The 21901-nt window shown below is 36.7% G+C and overlaps 3 protein-coding genes and 1 long non-coding RNA gene across 4 annotated transcripts; all 4 read right to left on the bottom strand.

Annotated features, from left to right (window-relative positions):
- Positions 1–1540: 1540 nt before the first annotated feature.
- LOC144200599 (uncharacterized) lies at positions 1541–6886 on the bottom strand. The gene is made up of 12 exons (XM_077722843.1): positions 6849–6886; positions 5987–6135; positions 5314–5459; positions 5074–5201; positions 4796–4940; positions 4046–4178; positions 3829–3963; positions 3624–3750; positions 3345–3556; positions 2324–2486; positions 2149–2222; positions 1541–1707 (listed from the first exon to the last, which is right to left on the bottom strand). The coding sequence occupies exons 1-12, from the start codon at positions 6884–6886 to the stop codon at positions 1541–1543; spliced, it is 1617 nt and encodes a 538-aa protein (XP_077578969.1).
- Positions 6887–6889: 3 nt separating this feature from the next.
- Positions 6890–9746, bottom strand: LOC144200598 (uncharacterized). Its single transcript, XM_077722842.1, has 6 exons — positions 9690–9746; positions 9301–9426; positions 8774–8953; positions 8162–8386; positions 7228–7354; positions 6890–7048 (listed from the first exon to the last, which is right to left on the bottom strand). The coding sequence occupies exons 1-6, from the start codon at positions 9744–9746 to the stop codon at positions 7005–7007; spliced, it is 759 nt and encodes a 252-aa protein (XP_077578968.1). The 3' UTR covers positions 6890–7004.
- A 1941-nt stretch (positions 9747–11687) lies between these two features.
- LOC144200065 (uncharacterized) lies at positions 11688–14427 on the bottom strand. The gene is made up of 3 exons (XR_013327031.1): positions 14236–14427; positions 12614–12717; positions 11688–11852 (listed from the first exon to the last, which is right to left on the bottom strand). It is a non-coding gene; the product is annotated as an uncharacterized LOC144200065 (long non-coding RNA).
- Positions 14349–21677, bottom strand: LOC144200597 (uncharacterized). Its single transcript, XM_077722841.1, has 14 exons — positions 21635–21677; positions 21472–21543; positions 21270–21375; positions 21048–21181; positions 20297–20494; positions 19284–19433; positions 18229–18408; positions 17956–18072; positions 17542–17691; positions 17117–17263; positions 16152–16367; positions 15973–16077; positions 15657–15679; positions 14349–14447 (listed from the first exon to the last, which is right to left on the bottom strand). The coding sequence occupies exons 1-14, from the start codon at positions 21675–21677 to the stop codon at positions 14349–14351; spliced, it is 1740 nt and encodes a 579-aa protein (XP_077578967.1).
- Between the last annotated feature and the right edge of the window lie 224 nt (positions 21678–21901).

The following is a 21901-nucleotide window of genomic DNA, read 5'->3' as shown; positions in this document are numbered from 1 at the left end:
CATTAACCAACGACCGAAAAGTAAGACGGCGGAATGTCGAGGCGAGAGGTTGTCCAACGGCGTTGGGATGAGTTTTACTTCGGGGTTCTCTTGGAATGAAGTAGAGATCACTGTGAAAACAGAGAAAATATCATTGACTTTTTAGCCTTAATGGATTTTTTAATGGCGTTTTAATAGAGTTTTTAGTATTTTACCATTGGAATGAGGCCGAGTTGGATTCTGGAGGGATTGGTGAATTTCTTTGAGGGTTTTATACAAAGGTGATATGATGATGAGTTTGGATAAGTCGACATCACTAAGATGAGGATTAGTATTGTCTGTATGGACTGAAGAAAAAACTAAAAAATATGTATAAGCCATGCTAATGTAAAGATGTATTTCTTAGTATTAGCTGAAGATAAAAACCTCAATTTCCCGGACTAAATACTTGATATATGTATCTGATAAATAATAGTAAGACTTACTTGGATGGTTGGGAAGTGCTTCTGGTTGGGTCAAATCCGTAGATGAAACCTAGTGAGGACAAATGTACAATTATTTCCCTTATTAATGTACAAATGCAACGCAGTACATATTTACTCGCACTTTAAAGTCTAAAATTTTCCCCAAAGTAGACCAATAAGTATGCAGAAAATTCAAGATTCTGTAGATGGCGCTGTATGACACTGACGGATTAACTGTCTGGGTATATTGCTTGCTGACACGCTATATTTCTATATGTTAAATTAATGTGATTGGTTTTAAAAAATATATATACTTTTTTTCCACGTACAAAAGTTGTTATACGGCTTATACAATTTTAAATGATCAAAAAACGTATACAATACGGGAAAATGTATATGTATATATGTATTGCTTGCTTACGCGCTAAATTTATAGATCGTAAATTAAGATGTGAATGGTTTTACAAAAAAATATATACTTTTTTCCACTTACAAAACTTGTTACACGGCTTATACAATTTTAAATGATCAAAAATGTATAAAATACGGGAAAAATGTAAATATTGACAAGTTTGTGATGATTTGTAATCAAAAGTTGTTGTTAGGAGTTATGTAGCAAAGACTGGGTAGATAAAGTATGTACCTGGAGAGTATTGTTCTGGCTAAAATGAGGTTGTGGTTCAAATTCCTTGGCATCAAGAGGCTGACTCCGGATGTTTAAAATAGATCTCTCCTGCTGGGATTCTCGGTTTAGCTTACATAAAAGTGCTTCTGCAGATGTGAAAACTGCTTCCAATAATGCAGTGGATTCACTAGCTGTGGAAAACAGTATTTTGGGGAAAAAGGGCAGTTTTTTAGGAGGTAAAGGATGTAAAATGTGGATTTAAAATGTATTTTACCTTTGTCATTCATCTTTTTCATGATATTGTCACATGGTTTGTTTCTCAAAGCATTCTGGGAAGCCAACAGTTGTTTTAGGAGGCTCAGTTTTTCGGCGTCCATGTTTTCAAAGACATTCTTCAAGAAGAAAATGCTTGATTTGTCATTTGAGAAGACTAAAAATGATTTATATAAACATTAACGTGTTAAAAGTTTAGTCATACCTGTAGGCCTTCAACTTGTTGGCTTATTCGGCGATAAAACTCTTGCGTGTCTTTACAATGTCTCGCCAATTGGGAGGCCACATGGAGGTTCTGGTCTTCCAGTTTATCGTACAAAGTCCGTACGTTGAACTCCTCCAAATCACGGCATGCAAACGTGATTCCTACATGACAAAAGTTTCAAAATTTGCATGTAATAATGATAAAAACACAGCTAAAATGGATTAAAAATGACAATGATTGATTTAAAAGGGAGACAATCAGGAAATTTAATATACATCCATACTCTACTTTAATTTAATCCTAAAACAGAAAGGGGCCACTCATGATTTACTTTCTCGGACCGCACAAAATGATTCAGCAGGCCAGATTTGGCCCCCAGACCGCCACTTTGACACCTATTTTAAGCCATGATCCATTAGGAACCCCATACCTTATTAAAAAGCATTCATTTGATTTTAAGGCAATTATGTCAGCTAATAAACGTTAATTTGGGCTTTGCTGAAACTACTGTATAGGAGTTTTATAGTAAAGTATTATAGTAAAATACATATAATTTTTCACAAGTATCTGCTGTAAACCACATGATAAGTAGGGGGTCTCACCGCCTTTGGAGATAAGGGGTTCCTCTGCTTCGGCACCCTCTCCCGCACTTCTACGGCCTGGAAAGCCACAAAAACTAGAGAGACAAAAACCCAATGAATTTTAAAGTTATTTGTAAAATAACCCACAGAGGTTGAGAACAAGCAATTGCATTATTACTCATTTTAAAACGCGTACTTGTCTTCATTGCACGGGCACTCCAGAGGACGAGGGGGGTCACCCAGGCTGCGCCACCTGGGTTTCGTCCTCGTCTGAACGACTAAGTTGGCTTTGCCGGGCCAAATAATCAAAGCCGTTATGCTGACGGCCACGACGAATGTTGACAGGGCGCTCAGGAGACCTGAACACATTGTATTGCCGTCTGGTCGCTTTAATATGAGAACAGGCAAGTGTTGTAATAGGAATTGTCACTTTGAAGAAAATGGCATGTTTTTGAGGGAAATGGTAGCATTTGGAAGGACAATTAAGGGATAATTTTAGCTTGAGTTTGTTGGTGAAAGTTGTGAAATTTATTTAGGTGTTTATAAGAAGTTTTTAAAGTATTTTTAGCATAGTTTTTTCGAATGAGTGTAAATGTGAACTCTTTATGGGGAATTTTTGCATCTCAAGAATATGTTTATTGCTTGAGATTTTGGAAAATCATTCAATTTGAAAATTCATGTTAGTATATGAGGTAGGTACCATCGAGCTGATTGTTTTTTTTTTTATTTATGTCATTTATTTAGGTCTTAGAACATCATTAAAGCTTAAAAATAAACTGTTAAATTAGAACAGATCTCAACTCTCAAACCTATTCAGCCAATTATTGATAATAACTATTATTTATTTTCTGAATGGCTTATACTCCTTGAGATTTTAGAAAATCATTCAATTTGAAAATTAATATTATATGAGGCAGGTATCATCGAGCGGACTATTTTATTTAAATTTATTTATTTTTACCAGTAATGACATCATTAAAGTTTAAAAATAAACCATTAAATTAGAACAGATCTCAACCCTCAGACCTATTCATCCAATTATTAATCACCATTTTTGTTAATTAGCCAAAAGGTGAAAGTTTAATGTCCGCACCACATAACCCTGAACCACAATACAAAGCAAAATATGAACTTATTACTTCCTAACTATCAAATTAATCATCAAACAGATGTTCAGCATGAATAAAAAGATGGATGACAACCTTGCAAACACTAACCAGCAATTGTCGCCCACTCTGGTTGATGATTTAGTCGATGTCGCTTGATAATTCCATATTTAACAAGCTGTTCCGGGGTCATAGCCTGGAAGGCCGAGGTCCTCGGATTACACTCTGTCCCATCCTCACTAACCACGACCAGTAAACTCCAATCCGGGACGTTACTGTCCACGAAGACATATTTCCCCGTTTCGTAAAAAATGTGAGCAAACCTGCCAAGACATCAAAACGTATTCGTCGCTATCTAAAAATATCATGCCAGAAATTCCTTCCAATTACCAACTGTTATTCAGATTGGACTGTTTGATGAGCGTCTGGACCCTTCGGAAGACCCCAAAATCCCAACTGGGATTATTATTGAACAAGTGGTCTTTCTCATAAACGGGGAAGTGGCTGAGGTTACGATCTTGAAGGAAATTGGATAGAATATTAGTCAAGATAGATGAAGAAAAGTGTAAAAAATAAGTGGAGGAATGCAGCAAACCTGTGTGGTTAATGGTCAAATGGAAAATTAGCATGTCGCTTGGAGATAGGCAGGCAATTGGGTTGGGAATACGAGAACTGATGAATAAATCTCTTGTGGTTTTTCTCTGTGTGGAAGCTAGGTTAGCTTTTGATTCTGAAAATAGATGAATCCAGATAGGTTCTGCTTATTTAATTATTGTATAATATTGAGAAGGTTAAAAAATAAGTCAATTTACCTGAGAGGAATATCTCGATATCTTTTCTTTGTTTAGGAATCCAGCCAAATACTCCTTCAGAGTCAAATTCAACCAAATAGATTTTTCCAATATCTTTTGCATGGGGATCTGGTCCTAAAATATTCGTTAAAGTCTGTAAAAAGAAAGACATGAGGAAATGAGGCTGACTATTTCGACACGGAATAACAACAACAACAACACAAACGGAGGTTTTAGAGCTTTCAGTTAAAGAATTGACTGAAGATCTCAAGGAGAGCTTCGGTGCATAGTAATCTGCCCGGAAACAACAATGACGTTGGATTGAGAGGGTCAATGTCAACAAAATTCCAGATACTCTTAAACAATGACACTCAAATGGGTAAATTCAAGGTAAATAAGACAAACACATAAAGAGAAGTTCACTTTTCTGTTTCAAGTTAAAAAAACAAATCTTTCTCATACATTTGTTTGTCTTGTTTACATAAGAAGAAGCAGTACATATTATTATTATTACGATTTAACCTTACAGGATATTGATTAAAACCATTGGTCAAACTAAATAGAACTTTTAGCCCTCTATATTACATACTACACATTTATTTATCACTCTTCAGCGAAGCCAAAATGCATTAAACACAGTATTATTAACATTCATTCATTTTCTGAATTACTTAACCTCCCAAACTTCGCGAGGGGTGCTTGAACTATAGTCCGATACCCTAACCACTCAACCACAGGGCCGCTATTATTAATATTATCTTAAAATCTCACTTTATCCCACACCGTGCCGTCTCCTTCCACAATTCTGAGCATCAAATGCCCACTTGGGTCGAAACGGGCTGAGATCCGAGGCATTTTGTAGAGGCAGGAAATATCACATAGCTCATCAGCAGTTACGTATCTATGGCAGCGGCATCTGTAAAATCCAAAGCAATAACGTACTTGACTGTCACTTCACGCAACAAATTTGCAACCATGTCTGCAGTTTTTTTCCATATAGACGACACAATGAGATAAATATGCAGATGAAAATTATAGTTCATATTTACATGCCCATCTCTACATCCACAGTTCCTCCAAGTGGTCCGCAGGTTCGAGTGCAGGAATAAGTGGAAGGTGATACACACTCTCTGGAGGATGCAAGTCTAATAAGACCTGGAGCGCACCTCTTGTATAACTAAAAATATATATTTATATATGTTAATATACACACCCACCCACCCACACATACACATAATGTAATATACAGGTAGACCTGCTTTCTATTCAGGATTATTGATATGACAAACCTCAGGTTGGCAGTCTAGTGCACTGTCATATATGGAGCTTTTGAAATCTAACTCATTATAAAAGATGAATCCAGTTCGGCAAACGCAAGATCCGTCCGAGCGATGAAATGCACGATTTTTTCCGATGCAGGTACAAGATGATGAACCTATGTGGGCATGTAAAAATGACAAATTGTGGTTATAAAATGATAGAGTTATGCAAATTTATTTAGTGGATGAGCTTGAAGGAGCATTTGAGCAGTTTTGCATTGGAAAAAAAACATTTCTACATTAAATAAAAGTAGAATTTTAGTTAGCAGATCCACAACACAATGCCACTGGAAAAAAATACTATTTTTAAAGTTAAATTACACATTTTGTAAGATACTACTGTGTACTACAACGGTTTAATCATTTACCGGCGACCAGTCCAAGATTTATCCTGACTTTTGTTCTAAAAGATCACAAGCTCAATATGAGAAAAAAGCAATATAGACATTAGATGGATGGACTTTAACGTTTTTCCATTTCCGTTCCTATCTACACACGTTGAACTGACAAATTGCCCTCAGTCGTCTGCAAAGAATTGCCAATTCTTGACTTTTTTTGTACTTTTCCACTTCCAAGTTAGAGGCTCCCTAAACTCCCCTAAAATGTTGCAACTTTCAAATGCTAGATATAATTTAACATTCACCTGAGAGTGAAGTAGAGGAGCTACCACAAGGGAAACAGGCGCTTTGTGCAAGGATGTGGTTGAAGGTATCGGCAGGACACTGATGACAATCCGCCATAGTTTTGGCCTGGCTCGCGTTCCCGAAGGATCCGGGGGGACAGGGTGTCGGCCTTGTGGACCCGGGGGGACATACGTGCCCCTGAGGGCAACTGTTGGTTTTGTACTCATCTGTACCTATAGGATAAAAACCATTGGACCATTTTAGATATAATATTTAGATTTTTTTGTATAAATGGATTCAAAGAACTGGATTAAAAACCCGGAATATTCAGTTTTTTATAGATCTAAAACAATGTTTATTTTAGATTTTTATAAATATGTTTTTAGATTGTACAAAATTATTTTTGAACTAAAAAAACTGAAAAAAATGATTAAAAATGACAATTATTGATTTAAAAGGGGGGAAATCAGGAAATTTAATATACATTATCTATATATACTTTTTTTATAAATGCATTAAAAGAACTGGATTTTTATCTAAAACAATTTTTATTTTAGCTTTTTGTATATATAGAATAGATAAAATGATTTTTGAACTAAAAACACAGAAAAAATGGATTAAAAAATGACAATTATTGATTGAAAATGGGTAAAATCAGGAAATTTAATATACATCTATACTCTTCATTTAAATTTAACCCTAAAACTGAAAGTCGGCACTCATCATTGACTTTCCCGGGCCGTACAAAATGATGCGCCGGGCCAGATTTGGCCCCTGAGCCACCACTTTGACACATGCGTGATAGAGAATCAAATTTGGATGGAAGGTTTGACTTGTTTTTGGGTTTTTTTTGTGTCCTTGATACTACAAATATGCACATACCTGGCGGGCAAAAGAATCTTGGAGGGCATGGCAGGCATTCTAAAAGAGTGGCTAGTGAAGGGCGGTAGGTGCCACCCTCACAAAAACTGCAGGAGCAATTCTTGGATGTCCTGAGCCCACTTGTGTTCACAGGTTTTGTACCTCCATCGCAGGATTTCATGGAAGAAGTATTGGCTGGGCAGTAGAAGGGAAATGGACAACTGTGGAGAAAACAACCAGCAAGGTTATTTAGGAATCCTTTCTGTTATTATTCAAAAAAATACGACAAATCCCTTTACAAAGTCAGCGCCATTCTGTTAAGCTGTTATCTATACTATAGCACCTGTAAAAAAATGAATTTCTATGCAAATAAAGGGTATTGCAAGGTTAGTGAACTCACAGTTGTTCGGGGAGATGGTAAGATGACGACCCCGCTGCACACACGTAACCTGCCGGGCAAATTTCAGGCTCGGCTGTCTGTGGTTCGCAGTAGGATCCAGCTCTGCATAATTTCTCCGTGATAGAACCTGATGAGTGCGTCAAAATTGTTAGGGGAGAACGTTTTTGTTGGTCATGTGCAGGGAATTTAAAAGAGGAGTTAATATTATAGTAGGATGATAGGCTATTTGGCTCTTTTCTGACCCAGTTGTGTTCTTTTGAAACTGTGGCTACATGAAATAATGCTTTTATTTTCATTAAATGAGATTTAAAGCTTCACTATGAAGTGCAGAATTAAAAAGAACAAATAAATAGTCAATAAATAAGTAGTCAAGGCAACCACAAACAAACTGATGAATAATAATATGTAAATAATCAATAAACAAGTCATAAATAAGTAGTCAACATAATTAATAAGTAGTACTCAACATAGATAATTAATAACAAAAAGATGAATAAAAATACATAAATAATCAAAAAACAAGTCATAAATAAATAGTCAACATAATATATAAGTAGTAGTCAACTTAATAAATAAGTAGCAGTCAACATAATATATAAGTAGTAGTCAACATACTAAATAAGTAGTAGTCAACATAATGAATAAGTAGTCGTCAACATAATAAATAAGTAGTAGTCAACATAATAAATAAGTAGTAGTCAACATAATAAATAAGTAGTTGTCAACATACTAAATAAGTAGTAGTCAACATAATAAATAAGTAGTTGTCAACATACTAAATAAGTAGTAGTCAACATAATGAATAAGTAGTCGTCAACATAATAAATAAGTAGTAGTTAACATAATAAATAAGTAGTAGTCAACATAGTAAATAAGTAGTAGTCAACATAATAAAGTAAACAGAAGTAGTTGGCAAATGTGTGGGTGAACCTACCCATAGAGCATTGGTAAGAAGCCCTGCATGGGATCCCCTCCACATTGGGCTTCCCTGTGGCCTGAGGGTCCGGGCAATAAGTCCCTCCAGCACAAGGCTCGCATTGACTGGGTTGGGCAGCACCAGGCAGCAACCGTTTTCTGCCTGGAGGACAGAAAATTGGCGGCCCGTATCCGGTGCACCAGAACCCGGGTGGGCAAAGATGGTTGGAATAGTCCACAAGCCCTGGAGGAAATTTATAAATCATATGATCATGTCAATATAATAAAAAAATAGTTGTTTTCTGTCATTCAGACTTCATTTCTGAACCCAAAGAAGTAATATTCATAATTTTGGTAACACTATTTTTGAGTTTTTGTGTCCATAATTCCATCATACTTTTTAATAATTCCGCTCTTATCTCTCCCACAAGTTTGGGCCGAAAAATAATAGAAATTATGCAAACTGAAACGAATATGACCTGGCAACCCATTTTCCCTTAAACTATTTAAGTAAATCCCAGTCGGAAAACTGACCTATTTTTTATTGCAATATTCCAAGATGTATATCGACGTGTTCAATTTGCATTCATCATTTTTTAATTAACATTAAAAATGACTTTTTGCAAGGCACCTGTGCTATTGCAGTTAGATCCGGGTGGGCAGGGAATGCATTCACTCTTACTACTTGCCCCCGGGGGGCCTCGGTAGGTATACACGGGACACGGTTTGGGTCCGATCCATCCATTAATGTCGTCTTCGGGAAAAACGTTACAGTAATGGCCGGCGGGGCATAGACGAGGACTTGGCTCTCCTGTAAACAAGCACACGGTTAGAATGTTGCTTTTTGCTGAGTGAATCAATGATAAATGGACGCTATTAATTTGTCGTGGAATTGAAGAACTGATTTGAGTATATCATTAATCATATACCAGTGCCGCCTTGATGAGGTCATCCAAAACTGTGCTCTAGTGGCATTTAACTAGAATATTTGTGTGTGTTATTTTCAGCTACGGATTTGTGAAAGTGACCCACAATGGCCGCCAAGAAAAAAATGTCAGGTTGGTTTCCAGGCAAAAGGATTAAAAAATTCAATGGTTGAAGTGAAATAAATAAATGTATGAATTATATTATATTGCAAAATTTGAATGATAATATTACCAGGTCGGCACCAATGCCCAGTTGGACATGGTGAGCAGTTTTGTGCTCTAGCACCCCCGGGGTTACTTCGAAGAGTGTTGCCAGGACACACCAAAGGTTTTTCTGTTCCTTCGGGACAGTAGAAACCTAAAGAGGAAAAGTAGAAAGTTACTCGTACTTTATCTTTTATGTCTAATGTACATTTTGGGGCAAGTAAGGTCGATAAAAAAAATTGGACTACTTGGAATGGCAAGAAATGATTGACAGTGCAAAACAGTTTTTGAAAATGCACTTTGTATAGATAGATACTTTCCTTATACATTTTTGAGCTATCATATTCAAGCTTTATATCTTTGAATTCCTTTAACAGAGTTTGAAATAATATAAATCAAATACAAGTGCAGTAATACCTTGAAATACGAGCTTAATGCGTTCCGGGATCCACGCTCGTATTTTTTCAAATTCATATTTATTTGAAATGTCACTCGTATCTCAAATGATCCAATTAAAATTAAGAGTATAGATGAATATTAAATTTCCCGATTTTCCCCATTTTAAATCAATAATTGTCATTTTTTAATCATTTTTTTCTGTTTTTAGTTCAAAAATAATTTTGTAAAATCTAAAAATATATTTTAAAAAAGCTAAAATAAACATTATTTTAGATTTGCAAAAAACTGAATATTCAGAGTTTTTAATCCAGTTCTTTTAATCCATTTATTTAAAAAAAATCTAAATATTATATCTAAAAATGGTCCGGCACACATGAAATCAAATTTGACGTTTCAGCGACCCACGAACCAACCCGATTCTGACACCCTTGCCGTAAACCAAGGCTAAACGAAGCACCTTGGGGTGATGAAGCTCCCTGCATGCTGCAATACAATCCAGGTGGACAAGCGGCGCAAGCTGAGCGGGAATGCGCGCCAGTCTGGTTATTGAACGTCCCTAAAGGGCATGGTTGTGGGATGGCGGCTCCTGCAGGACAATAGTGACCTGGGGATTTGATATCGATGTCATAAGTAAGCCCCCCCACAAAAAAAAACACCAATTAATAGATCTGGCACTCACCGAGTGGGCAGATCGTGGGCTCCAGGGTGGCTAAAGAGGAACACGTCATTCCTCTAGGGCACACTAGGCACTCGGTGGCTCCGGGGGCCGGACTGTAAGTGCCGGGCACGCAAGGCAGTGCTTTGGCTGAGCCGACGGGACAGCTGTGACCCGCGGGGCATGGGTAGCCATGGGAACCGTCGGATAGGGTGGGACTGGGGCTGCCGCTGAGGCAAACGTACCTGGAAAAACATGGGATATTCGTTTAGGTTTTGGAAGAGCATTAGTATGGAGCTTTAAAAGGAATAGTAGGCCAAAATATTGGAAAACATGGTATAACAGTCGGAAATTTTGCATCAAGTACATTGCTAGGATTTTTCAGTTTTTTCGGTATATAAGTCGCAGGAGCCAAATAATGCATTATGAAAGGAAATATAACCAAATGTCAAAATAAGACCCTGTGAACTTATGTTATTTTAACAGTGTCTTATATTGTCCTTTGGTTATATTTGTTTTTATTGTGCATGATTTGGCTTCTGCGACTTATAGTCCGAAAAAAACGGAAATGGTGACTCTATATTCATCGTTTCTTTGAGTAACTTTAGCTTAAAAAACAGAACATAACACACAGTTTGCAGTCAGTGAAAAATATGACATGTATAAGTCATACTTGAGTATAAGTTGTAGGCCAAACTAGGAAAAATGTATGATTTTAATCAAAAAATTAGGTAACTTTTAAGCTCATTTTAGTTTTCCAAGTGGTAGGAGTAGTAGATTTTGTTCCCATTAAGCGATAAATAACATTTTAAAAATGGCTCAGTTGTTTTATTTCATAGAGTTAAGACGTTAACATTATGAAAATTAAATGATTGGTTTGCAGCACCATGTTTACACCATTTTTTTAAAAATTGGGAATGACCAAAAAATAATTTAGCACTATATTTTAAGACTGAACATTGACAGATGCCTAAATTTAAAAATGTTAATTTTGTCATTAAGCTTTTGATTATATAATTGCCTATGTAATAATATATATTAACATTAATTTACAGTTATGGATGACCATCCATGATAAAACCATAATGGGTTTTTCTTCCTCTTCCTCACTTTATTTTAATTGCCAGGCCAAACTAAAAGCCCGAAATTAGCATTTGACAGTAGCTTAAAAATATTTTCATTCCATTTAGCAGTCAAGTGTAAGTAAAAAAATAGAAAAACAACCCCACAATATTGTCTGAAATATTCATGAGTTTTCAGAAAGACGTCATATTAATCTGCAGAAGAGTAGAAAATGGAAAATATAAAAAAAAATGTTTATACCCGGCATAACATGGAAGGGCATCAGTGAGATCGGTACTTCCAAGTCTATCACAAAACTTTCCAGGGGGGCAAGGAAGGCAGTCTTCAACCCTTTTTAGACCTCTGGAGATGGAAAATGAGCCCGCAGGGCACGGAATTGGATTTTTCGTTCCAGTGGGACAAAAGTAGCCAGAGGGACAAATATGGCTTCTGGTGGAATTACTCTGAGGAAGAACCAAAAACAATTGAGCACGTATTGATGTGCCGATGCACACAAAATTGCTGAGTTGATTTAGAATAATATTTACTGGCAAAATGCCTTCCTGGAAATGCTATCTATGACAGTAATATAAGGAAATATGACATTTTTTGGGTCAGTCTGCAAACCACAATTAGATTTAAAGGCGAATTTTTGTGTGGGTAAATGGATAGCATTTTCCAGAAATGCTGTTGTAAATAAATGGGATGTTTAGTTGGTTTGATGGGAATAGGGAGCAGATTTTTTAATTTAATGGGTTGGAATATGGATATATATATTAGAGTTAGAGTTATTCTGTAATACTATTATAGATGTGTGTATTTAATATTTTTTTTGTATAAGAGCTTCTTCAATTTGTCTGGGGTGAGCTCGGGATCATTACATGTCACCGAGTCCTCGTTCCAAGGACTGTTTACTGGAAGATAGGACTGACCTTTACCCCAGAATGCAGACCTGGAAGGACGCTTACGAAATTGCTGATGCAGTGTGATGGCTAACCAACAATCTCCGTGATTACTCGCATATTTTTGTAAATTGTGACGCTCTTTTCACTTGGTTATGGAAATGTTTTGCCAAATTAGAGATGCCAAATTAATTAAAATGTCCTTAATTTATCACATTTCTGCCTGTATTTTTTTATAATTATATTAAAGTATAATTATGATGAACCTAACAGAAGTATAAGATATAGGAAATATTTTATGGAGGTAAAATAAGAGAAAATACTTGATACTCGGAAGAATTTGAACTAGTTGATCCACTGGGACAAAAATATCCAGCCTGGCACAATCCTGAGGGCTGCGAAAGACCAAGCTGAGAGCAAAACATTCCTTCAAAAAAGAGCAGAGAAAAGTTGTTGAAAAAACAGCCATTCTCTACTACACTATACACCAATTACCCCAAACAAGTTGAGCGACTCAGTCCGCGGAGACTTGTAGAAATTCCAAAGCTATCAAAACTTTTGAAAAGCGTGTGTTTTCTTGTCTGCTGCAACTCAATTAAATCCCCCAAAAATGGTTTAACATGACCCTTACAGAGACTTCCATTTTTTTACACCCTTTCACTCATGGTTTGCCAGAATATCCCAATTTTTAGAGGACGCACTGCATTATAAGGCGCACCCTCAATGAATGACATGTTTCCCATATATAAGGCGCACTGGATTATAAGGCGCACCCTCAATGAACGGCACATTTTATTTTTTGTCCATATATAAGGCGCACTGGATTATAAGGCGCCCTGTCTATTTTGGAGAAAATTTAAGACTTTTAAATGCGCCTTATAGTCGTGAAAATACGGTAATAAAGTATTATTGTGCTGTAAAGCACTGGTCTAGATGGATTGTGAGAACAATACCAGTAGTAGCAATAGAAATTGACCTTGTGGCTATTATAAATTAAACAATTACCCGCAAGACTTGACGCTTCAAGTTGGTTCTGGACAGTCCATCCTATAATTGCACTAAACTTGACTCTCTATCATGTTAAGTCGAAAGTCTGAGCTATATTAGTCCTTGTTTTTTTGCTCCCTTACTACTACTACGCTGATAAATGTCTGCATCACATACTTTTTCTTCATCTAACACAAACAGAATAATTTATAAACAGCAAGCAGCCTGACAAAAACAGCCTCTGTTTTTCTGATGAAATGACTTTCCTTTCAATTACTACACTTCGTATAACATTCCTTTTTTTCTATTTTTTATATCGCTTGGAAACCATGTGGGTGGGGCATGAAGACATCTCTGGAGATGAATCAAGTTTTCAGCTTCAGAGTCGTGAAAAATTTAACTTTCCGCGGCACAATATACGACATTTTGGGCATGTTGGTCATTAATTTGGGCACTTTTGGGGATCTTGAAACAATTGTATGTCATTCAGAGTTTCTAATCAACAGGGTGAATCAATTAAAGTCTATAAGGCGCACTTAAAAGTCTTAAATTATCTCCAAAATAGACAGGGCGCCTTATAATCCAGTGTGCTTTATATATGGCAAAAAAAATTAAAATGTGTCATTCATTGAGGGTGCGCCTTTAAATGCAGTGCGCCTTAAAGTTGTGAAAATACGATATTCAAGTAAAAATTAAAATTGAATCCCAGAAGAGTTTTTTTCACCTGACGGTTCTTAAATCCAACTTTAGCAACACACAAATATATGTATATAAAACCATTTAAACCAACAAATTAAAAAAGGCTAAGCACCAAAGTCAACGGTAGCCATGAGAATAGAGCAGACGGTATTTCAATTCTAGTCGATGATTACCCATTTCTCTACGGTACTTTCTGCGGCTTTCCATTTGAGCAACAGCATCTCGTTTAGATAATTGCCAGTGGGAAAACATATCAAACCTGGAGGGCACAGATGGAAGGTGCCATTCACGCAGTACCAGCCCGGAAGACAGGGTTGACACTGAGTGGCATGCGTAATGACGGCATATGTCCCCGGCTCACAAGGTATCGGTTCAGTGCTTCCTTCGGGGCAGTGAGAACCTTCGGGACACGGTCCTCCCGTTATTCCATCGGTAGGAGTGGGCGTTATAGCTCCCCCAAGACAATAATACCTGCGGTAGAAAAAAATTCTAATCAGGAATAAAATGGCGTATGCAAAAGGATTATTCCAATTGATGAAAGACATGGTGAATATATCGGTATATTGACTGAATGACCTATTGACCTTTAATCAGGAATAAAATGGCGTATGCAAAAGGAATATTCCAATTAATGAACATCATGGTAAATATAAACCGATAAGTGTAAATATCGGAATATTTGACTGATTGACCTATTTACCTTTAATCAGGAATAAAATGGCGTATGCAAAAGGAATATTCTAATTGATGAACAACATGGCAAATATAAAGTGATAACTGTAAATATCGGAATTTTGACCTATTGACCTTTAATCGGGAATAAAATGGCGTATGCAAACAGGAATATTCCAATTGATGAACAACATGGTGAATATAAACCGATAACTGTAAATATCGGAATATTGACTTATGGACTTATTGACCTATTGGCCTATTGGCCTATTGACCTATTGGCCTATTGGCCTATTGGCCTATTGACCTATTAAACTATAGACTTATTAAACTATAGACTTATTTACCTTTAATCAGGAATACAATGGCATATGCAAAAGGATTATTCCAATTGATGAACAACATGGCGAATATAAACCAGTAACTGTAAATATCGGAATATTGACCTATTGACCTTTAGCCTGAATGTTGTCTGCATGCAAAAAATAGCAAATACCCTCCAAGACAGCGTCCAATCGGGGCTGTTAGCCCAACACTGTTACAATAAAAACCGCCAAGACACGTTTGGCAGTCCTCCTGCGTTTGTAGACCAGAACTGTTTGACCAGCTGCCAATTGGACACGCCACAGGAGCCATGGTGCCTGAAAATAGAAAATTAAAAGATGGCTAGAAATCCAAGAAAAAAATGGCAATAAACACCATTTTTACCCAAACGGTATCGGTTACAGAAGAAAAAGCTTGAACGAAATACGTGACCTCAATTGGGGATTAGGGCGAAACAAAAAGACCTTGTTTTTGAAGAAAAGGTGGGTCGGTCGGTCGGTGCTGGTTAGAAAAACATTCATGGCAGTGTTAAAAGTGACAGAGATAGATGTTGTCAGGAAGTCCTTCAGGCCAGCAGATGTTAATAAGCATGAATAAAACAATAGCCTTAAATTAAAACGGGGCGGAATGTTAAAAACTTTATGCAGCATACATTTGATTAAATTAGCCTGTAAGACAAGTCACATCTTCGCTTAAATTGGACAACCCTTGAAATGTAATTGAGAATTTAGACTACACAATAGACTACTAATACACGCACACACACTTTAGTCACTATAATGCTGCTGAATTACTGTAATAATAAGATATTATTATGAGTCAGTACATCTAAAACTGGGTTAAAACCCTACTTAAAAACCCATTTTAACTAGAACACGCTATAGGGAAAACAACTAAAATTCTTGCCTGCAAGGGTCTCTAAATTTAACTCCCCATTTAGTACCTATTTACATCTCAAATATGCCTTATTTTCATCTTTAAAAAAGATAAAAACAACTACCTGCAGGGCAGTAATGTCCAGGAGGACATTTAGAACCAGAGCGTCCATCCAATGGCGTTGGAGAGGATGCCCTTTCTTTGCACCAAAACCCAGCAAGGCAAAGTCCTGAATCATATGAAATGTATTATTACCATGAAATTTTTAAAAAGATGACTCATCAAGAGATTTCTTGATCCAACCTGCCGGTTCTGAGAGTCCCGGCGAAGGGCAGTAATGTCCGTTTGGACATGGCGTGCAGGCCTCCGGGCTGTCTGCATGCTCTCTCGGATTGAACGAGCCTACGGGGCAAGGGTGCTCGTTGGATGTACTTGTGCCCGCGGGGCAGTAATGTCCTTTTGGGCAGAGCTTCAGTAAGGAGCCATTAGTTGGACTCAGTTTGGGATCGCAGTAGTAACCTTGAGAAATAACAAATGCATACACGATCAACAAACGGATACAGTCAAAAGTATTAATAAATATCACTGTTGATGCAAATGAGTCATTTTCATTCACTTTCTGAATCCTTACAAGGTTTTTGGGGGTGCTGGAGTCTATCCCAGCTAACTAGGATCTAGCACAAGGAGAGGAAAAGACAACTAATTGTATCTAGGGGCAATTTAGCAGTGGCGGGCTGTGCATTTCACACTTAGGCCCTCAGTAGTGCTGGGTGTGTGAATCAATCTATCCCTCAATAAGTATTTTATGGCTATAAAATATTTAATACAGCTATAGCTGCGACACATATAAAAATTAATCAATAATAACCTAAAAATGGAAATATTATTTAAGAAAATAGATATATTTTACTCACCAAAAATTGGAATTATGTATTAAGTATTGATGGGCAAAATATAATATATGATTCAGATATTTCTTAAGACAGCAGAGAAAACCTTGAAGGCCCCGATGGCACACCACTGTAATTTAGAGTGTTCTATCAGCATATTTTGGGGGTTTTGTAGGGATCTGGTGTACCCAGAGAAAACCCACACCAACATGCAAACTCCACACTGTAAGGACCAACATGGGTTCGAATCCTCAACCCCATCACTGTGAGCCCAAAGTGTTAACCACTCCACCACCGGGCCACAGATTGAATAAATGTCAGCATGTGGATCATATTTTGAACAATAAACATAATTTTAAACAACTAAAATGGTCTCACCTGCGTCACATATGTTGCAGAACGCTTGATTCTCTCGATCTTGATAAGTTCCCGATGGACAACGTTCTGGAGAGGCACTACCCTTGAGGCAAAAGTGACCCGTTGGACATGGTAGAGCAGAAATCTGTCCTGGGGGGCACCAATAACCTGTAAAAAGGAGCAGGTGGCCCATTAAAAAGGAGCTGCTGTTACAAATTAATTCCACTGACAACATCAAATTAGCATACTGAGGCATTAGGAATATTACAGTAAAACCTCCAAAACACCAAATTACATTTTTAGATTAGCCTGTGTCATTTGGTAAAGTATTGTTTGATTTCTTGGGGTACACTTTTTTGGTAGAAATTGGATTAAAAATCTGTTGCGATAAGATTTTGGAGGTTCTATTTTTTTTGGCATTATTTAATATATATATATATATATACCTTGATTGCAAGATCCAGTTGGAGTACTGAGACCCGGTTGGTCACAGTAGAACCCACCGGTACAAGGCTGACACTCATTTTTGGTGGTCCTACCGGGCAATGGCGAAAACATACCAGCCGGACATAACTGGGGTTCTCTTGAGCCTTCAACTAAAAAAAAACAGAGTTCAGTTATGATAATTTACATCTATTTAGGGCAAGTTTTTCACTAACTTGACCACAAAACAACGAAAAACACATTTTTTCCAGACTTTAATCCTGCTCCACTGGTTTTATTTCCCAAGAAGTTTTGGCTTCAATCAAGTCTGGTCTTCCCAGACTGCTTTTTGATTAAATACCCTTTGATAAGCTCACTTACAATGTTTATTGGCCATTAGTGAGACAACTGTTCCAAAGCAGTGAAGCAGGACTTACCACAGTATGCCCCACTTGGGCAGATGCTCCCAGTTTCTCCATCTGTTGGCTTGGCTTCAATTGCTCCTCCTTCACAGTAATAACCCGGAGAACAGGGACCCGTTGGCAAAGCCAAGCCTGTTGATCAAAAATGGAGGATTTGCGTACCCAGAGGATACCACACATACTCCAATTAGGAAATCTCATACATCTTTTTAACGACGATAACTTTTTAGTCGAATTACCGAAAACGTTGATTGCTATTTGATGGTTTTTTTGTTATATTTGGAGTACCTGAGGTGTTGCAGAAGGTTCCAGATGGGCAAGGGAGGGGCTCCGAGCTACCTGTGGGGCAGTAAAAGCCTGGTTGACAGCGCCCCCCTGTGGCAGTGGCAGGGCATAGACAGTTGGCGTTTGTGTAGTTGTCTAGGTCAAAGGGTTGCGAGTTCCAGGCCGCTGAGACGCAAAACCAACCTGGGAGGAGTAAAAAGGTGCAGTGACAAATTAAAAATCATACTAAATATGTACATGCAAAAATTGCTTTTGTAACTTAGTAAAGTATTTCATCATAAATTGAATTATTAATGCTGCAAAACTGGATTTTTTTTAGTAGAGTTAGTAAAATTGCAAATGTAAATCATAAACTAAGTGCATGACTAACATAGAAAAATGAAATAAAAGTGGACTGGAACAGTCATTATAGTGAAAAAGTAGAAAATTGCATTTTTAAGATAAATGTACAAGTAGAAATAGAAGAAGATTATTTTTTTGTTGATTTATATTATGTCAATGCATAAAAAGCTGCCAATTTGCAAATAATACTGGCACTGCATTTAATATTTGACCAAAGTTACCTTATATTTCTACTTTTATTGCAGTATAAGTCATTATAAGCTAATTCTTGATAGTGGTTACAAGTTGATTAAACTTTTATACCAACACACTTATAAAAAAGAAGTAAGCGATAGTGCTGACTATACCATTAGTTTTCTTAGTGGAATTAATGTTGTTGTTGTTCTCTTTTTCCCATTCCACTATTATTCATTCCCACACATCTAAAGAAATTGCATTTTAGTTCAATTCAATGTGTTTTTCTATGTTTTGTGTGTTTTATTTTGCCTATAAGAGTTATTCTCCTTGCTTTGGTTGAGTAGTACTTGCTTATCTGCACTTAGTTCTGCTTTTGAATGGCTACTATGTCAATAAAATGGCCCATAACTTGATTTTACACAGTTTTTTTGTTTCATTACAACTTAATTTGCCAGACTACAGCAACTGAGATCAATAATAAATGGAAAACTTGACCGACAGGGCATATATTTATCCTTTTTCAACAACTTCTTACTTACCAGCTTTGCATTTTCCAGACACATTAGTCAGCTTCTCCTTCTCGCAGTAGTGTCCAGGGGGGCAAGGTAGGCAGCTGTCCAGACTCTGAGTCATCATTTCCGGGTTGTAGTAGCCGCGAGGACAAGGATACTGGCTGGGATGTTTGGTACCTTAAGAAGTACAAAACTTGAGACTTGAAGTATTCTCCATTTACTTTCAAATCAGCTCTTGCATAGTAACTTCAGTGGATAAAGTAGCATTAAATAACTGAATTTGATTCCTACTAGTTGGGTTTGGGGTTAATGATGCTAAAAAAACACCTGAGTCAAACAAAGGAAGGAAAGATAACAGGTGATACTTGGAAACAATCATATAAACATAGACAAGAAACATAAGGGAATGAACCCAACCACCAAAATGGCAACAAAACATGACAACATGAGATCTAGTTGGCATTAATGAGCTAAACTATGTTTGAAACTTCTAGTCTAGGTTGTAATTATTGAAATAACTAGTAAAAAGTAATATTAGAAGATGCCTACTTCACCCATTGTTCTCCATTTTGTTGTCGTTTTGTTATTTTGATGTATTTTTGTTTACTTCATTTTTTATCATAGTGTTTTATATGACTTAGTGATTATTTATCATTTCTTGCTTATTTATTTGTCTGTTTGTTGTCATTTTTATTTACTTTATTTATTATGATTAATATTTTATTCTTTTGTTGATATTACTTATTTAGTGGTTGGTATTTATTTGTCTTTTTGTTTGTTGTTGTTAATTGTTATTTTTGTTTACTCTATTTATTATTATATTATTTTGTTTATATTACGTATTTAGTGATTATTTAGTCAACATTTATTGCCTATTTCTGTTTGTTTGTTGTTATTTGTGCACTTTGTGGTAAAGCTTTGAAACTCATTATACTTGACAATAAAAGTATTCAGTTGAATGCAATTATTACTATAAAGTATGATGTTTGTTCTCATTCTCTAATTTAAAATAATAATAATACATTTTAGGGTGCACCTACCATCTGGACAATAGAACCCTGGCGGGCAGGGAAACTTGGCAAAGTCGCTAGTCTTCTCCGGGCAGTAGTGACCAGCGGGGCAGGGTGAACACAACCATTGACCCGTGAGGTTTGCGTAAGATCCCGCCGGGCAGGGTGCCGGACCTATGCTGCCTTTTGGGCAGTAATGAGCGGGTGGGCAAAGACCTCCTTCTGAGCCTGGGGAGACAAATACAAAATAAATGTGGCAAAATTCTTGCGATAAATATCTATTTAATCATGTGTAACTGTCAAAAAAAGTCAGATTTTCTAATGTAAGAGTGTCAGACTTGGGGCGGACCATTTAAGATATAATATTTAGATTTTTTTTAAAATAAATTGATTAAAAGAACTGGATTAAAAGCCCCAAATATTCAGTTTTTAAATATATCTAAAATATGTTTATTTGAGCTTTTTATTTTTAGATTTTACAAAATGATTTTTGAACTAAAAACTGAAAAATTGATAAAAAATTACAATTATTGATTTAAAAGAGGGAAAATCGGGAAATTTAATATACATCTATACTCTTCATTTTAATTTGATCCTAAAACAGAAAGTCAGCACTCATGATTAACTTTCCCGGACCGCACAAAATGATGCGGCGGGCCATATTTGGCCCCCGGGCCGCCACTTCGACACCTGTGTGCTTTTGTTTGTTTAGTGTATTTCTCACCACATATAGTCAATAAAATGACTGTATGGGAAGTATTGATTTAATATCATGTCCTACCTGTGGCTTGCGTATCTCCACCTGGACAGTAAAATCCTGCCTCACAATTTCCCGATGGTGCAGTAAGACCTTCACCAGCACAAAAATGTCCCGGTGGACATGATCTACAGCCAGTGATATCTGTCACATAAACCCTAAAGAAAAAATACAGCAAAAAATCCACACACACTTACACAAAACACACAATATTTGAGAAAATTGTTGAATTTTTAATCTCCTTACCCATCTGAGTAAGTGCCTGGAGGACATGGAAGGGGAAGACTAGTCCCTACAGGACAGTATCTTCCTTGTGGACATGCTCCTCCAAGTCCTGTACTGTAGTTTCCATCTGGGTTTGGTAAATTTACACCTGTAAAAGTCTTGATTTAGATTTGAAACCCAGATAATGACAATGACTGTGTGATAGTGTCAAATTAAAAATGACCTGCGATGCAGTAAAAACCAGCTTGGCAGGGTCCAGTGGGTTCAGATAGACCCCAATCCTCACAGTAGTAACCTGGCAACAAATATGATAAAAACAAGCAGAATACCAGTGTAAAATTTAAAAAAAATGCATGTTAATTAATCCATATATTTAAATGGAGTACACTGTACAGCAGAGGCAGGGAACCTAAGGCTCGGGAGCCACATGTGGCTGTTTTGATGAGTGCATCTGGCTCTTTGCTAACCTGTAAGCTAAAATATGGAAATTGCTAGTGACAGAACTGAGATATTACATCTAGAACTGCTTTAATCTTCATTTTTTTGCAGTAAACTTTTCTGGATATGCATCCTCATTGATACTTTTAAAAAATATTCATTTTTTTTCTACTTTAAAAGTGGTGAAATTACTCAAAAAATTGAAAATGCACTTG

The sequence above is a fragment of the Stigmatopora nigra genome, chromosome 8 (assembly GCF_051989575.1).
Source record: "Stigmatopora nigra isolate UIUO_SnigA chromosome 8, RoL_Snig_1.1, whole genome shotgun sequence".
Lineage (NCBI taxonomy): Eukaryota > Metazoa > Chordata > Actinopteri > Syngnathiformes > Syngnathidae > Stigmatopora > Stigmatopora nigra.
The sequence above is the reverse complement of the archived record's forward strand: the minus strand, read 5'-3'. Positions and strand labels throughout refer to the sequence as shown.

Excerpts from the sequence above, each read along its gene's own strand:
- LOC144200599 (XM_077722843.1), bottom strand. The coding sequence starts at position 6,886 with ATGCCTGCCATGCCCTCCAAGATTCTTTTGCCCGCCAG. Across the intron at positions 5,202-5,313 it reads CACTAGACTGCCAACCTGAG|TTATACAAGAGGTGCGCTCC; the intron begins GTTTGTCATATC and ends ATATATTTTTAG. Across the intron at positions 4,179-4,795 it reads ACGGCACGGTGTGGGATAAA|ACTTTAACGAATATTTTAGG; the intron begins GTGAGATTTTAA and ends TTCTTTTTACAG.
- LOC144200598 (XM_077722842.1), bottom strand. The coding sequence starts at position 9,746 with ATGAATTTGAAAAAATACGAGCGTGGATCCCGGAACGCATTAAGCTCG. Across the intron at positions 7,355-8,161 it reads TTCTTACCAATGCTCTATGG|GTTCTATCACGGAGAAATTA; the intron begins GTAGGTTCACCC and ends CGCACTCATCAG. Across the intron at positions 7,049-7,227 it reads TACCATCTCCCCGAACAACT|TTGTCCATTTCCCTTCTACT; the intron begins GTGAGTTCACTA and ends TTTTCTCCACAG.
- LOC144200597 (XM_077722841.1), bottom strand. The coding sequence starts at position 21,677 with ATGTGGCTCCCGAGCCTTAGGTTCCCTGCCTCTGCTGTACAGT. Across the intron at positions 18,409-19,283 it reads GTCTGGAAAATGCAAAGCTG|GTTGGTTTTGCGTCTCAGCG; the intron begins GTAAGTAAGAAG and ends TACTCCTCCCAG. Across the intron at positions 18,073-18,228 it reads AACCTTCTGCAACACCTCAG|GCTTGGCTTTGCCAACGGGT; the intron begins GTACTCCAAATA and ends TTTGATCAACAG.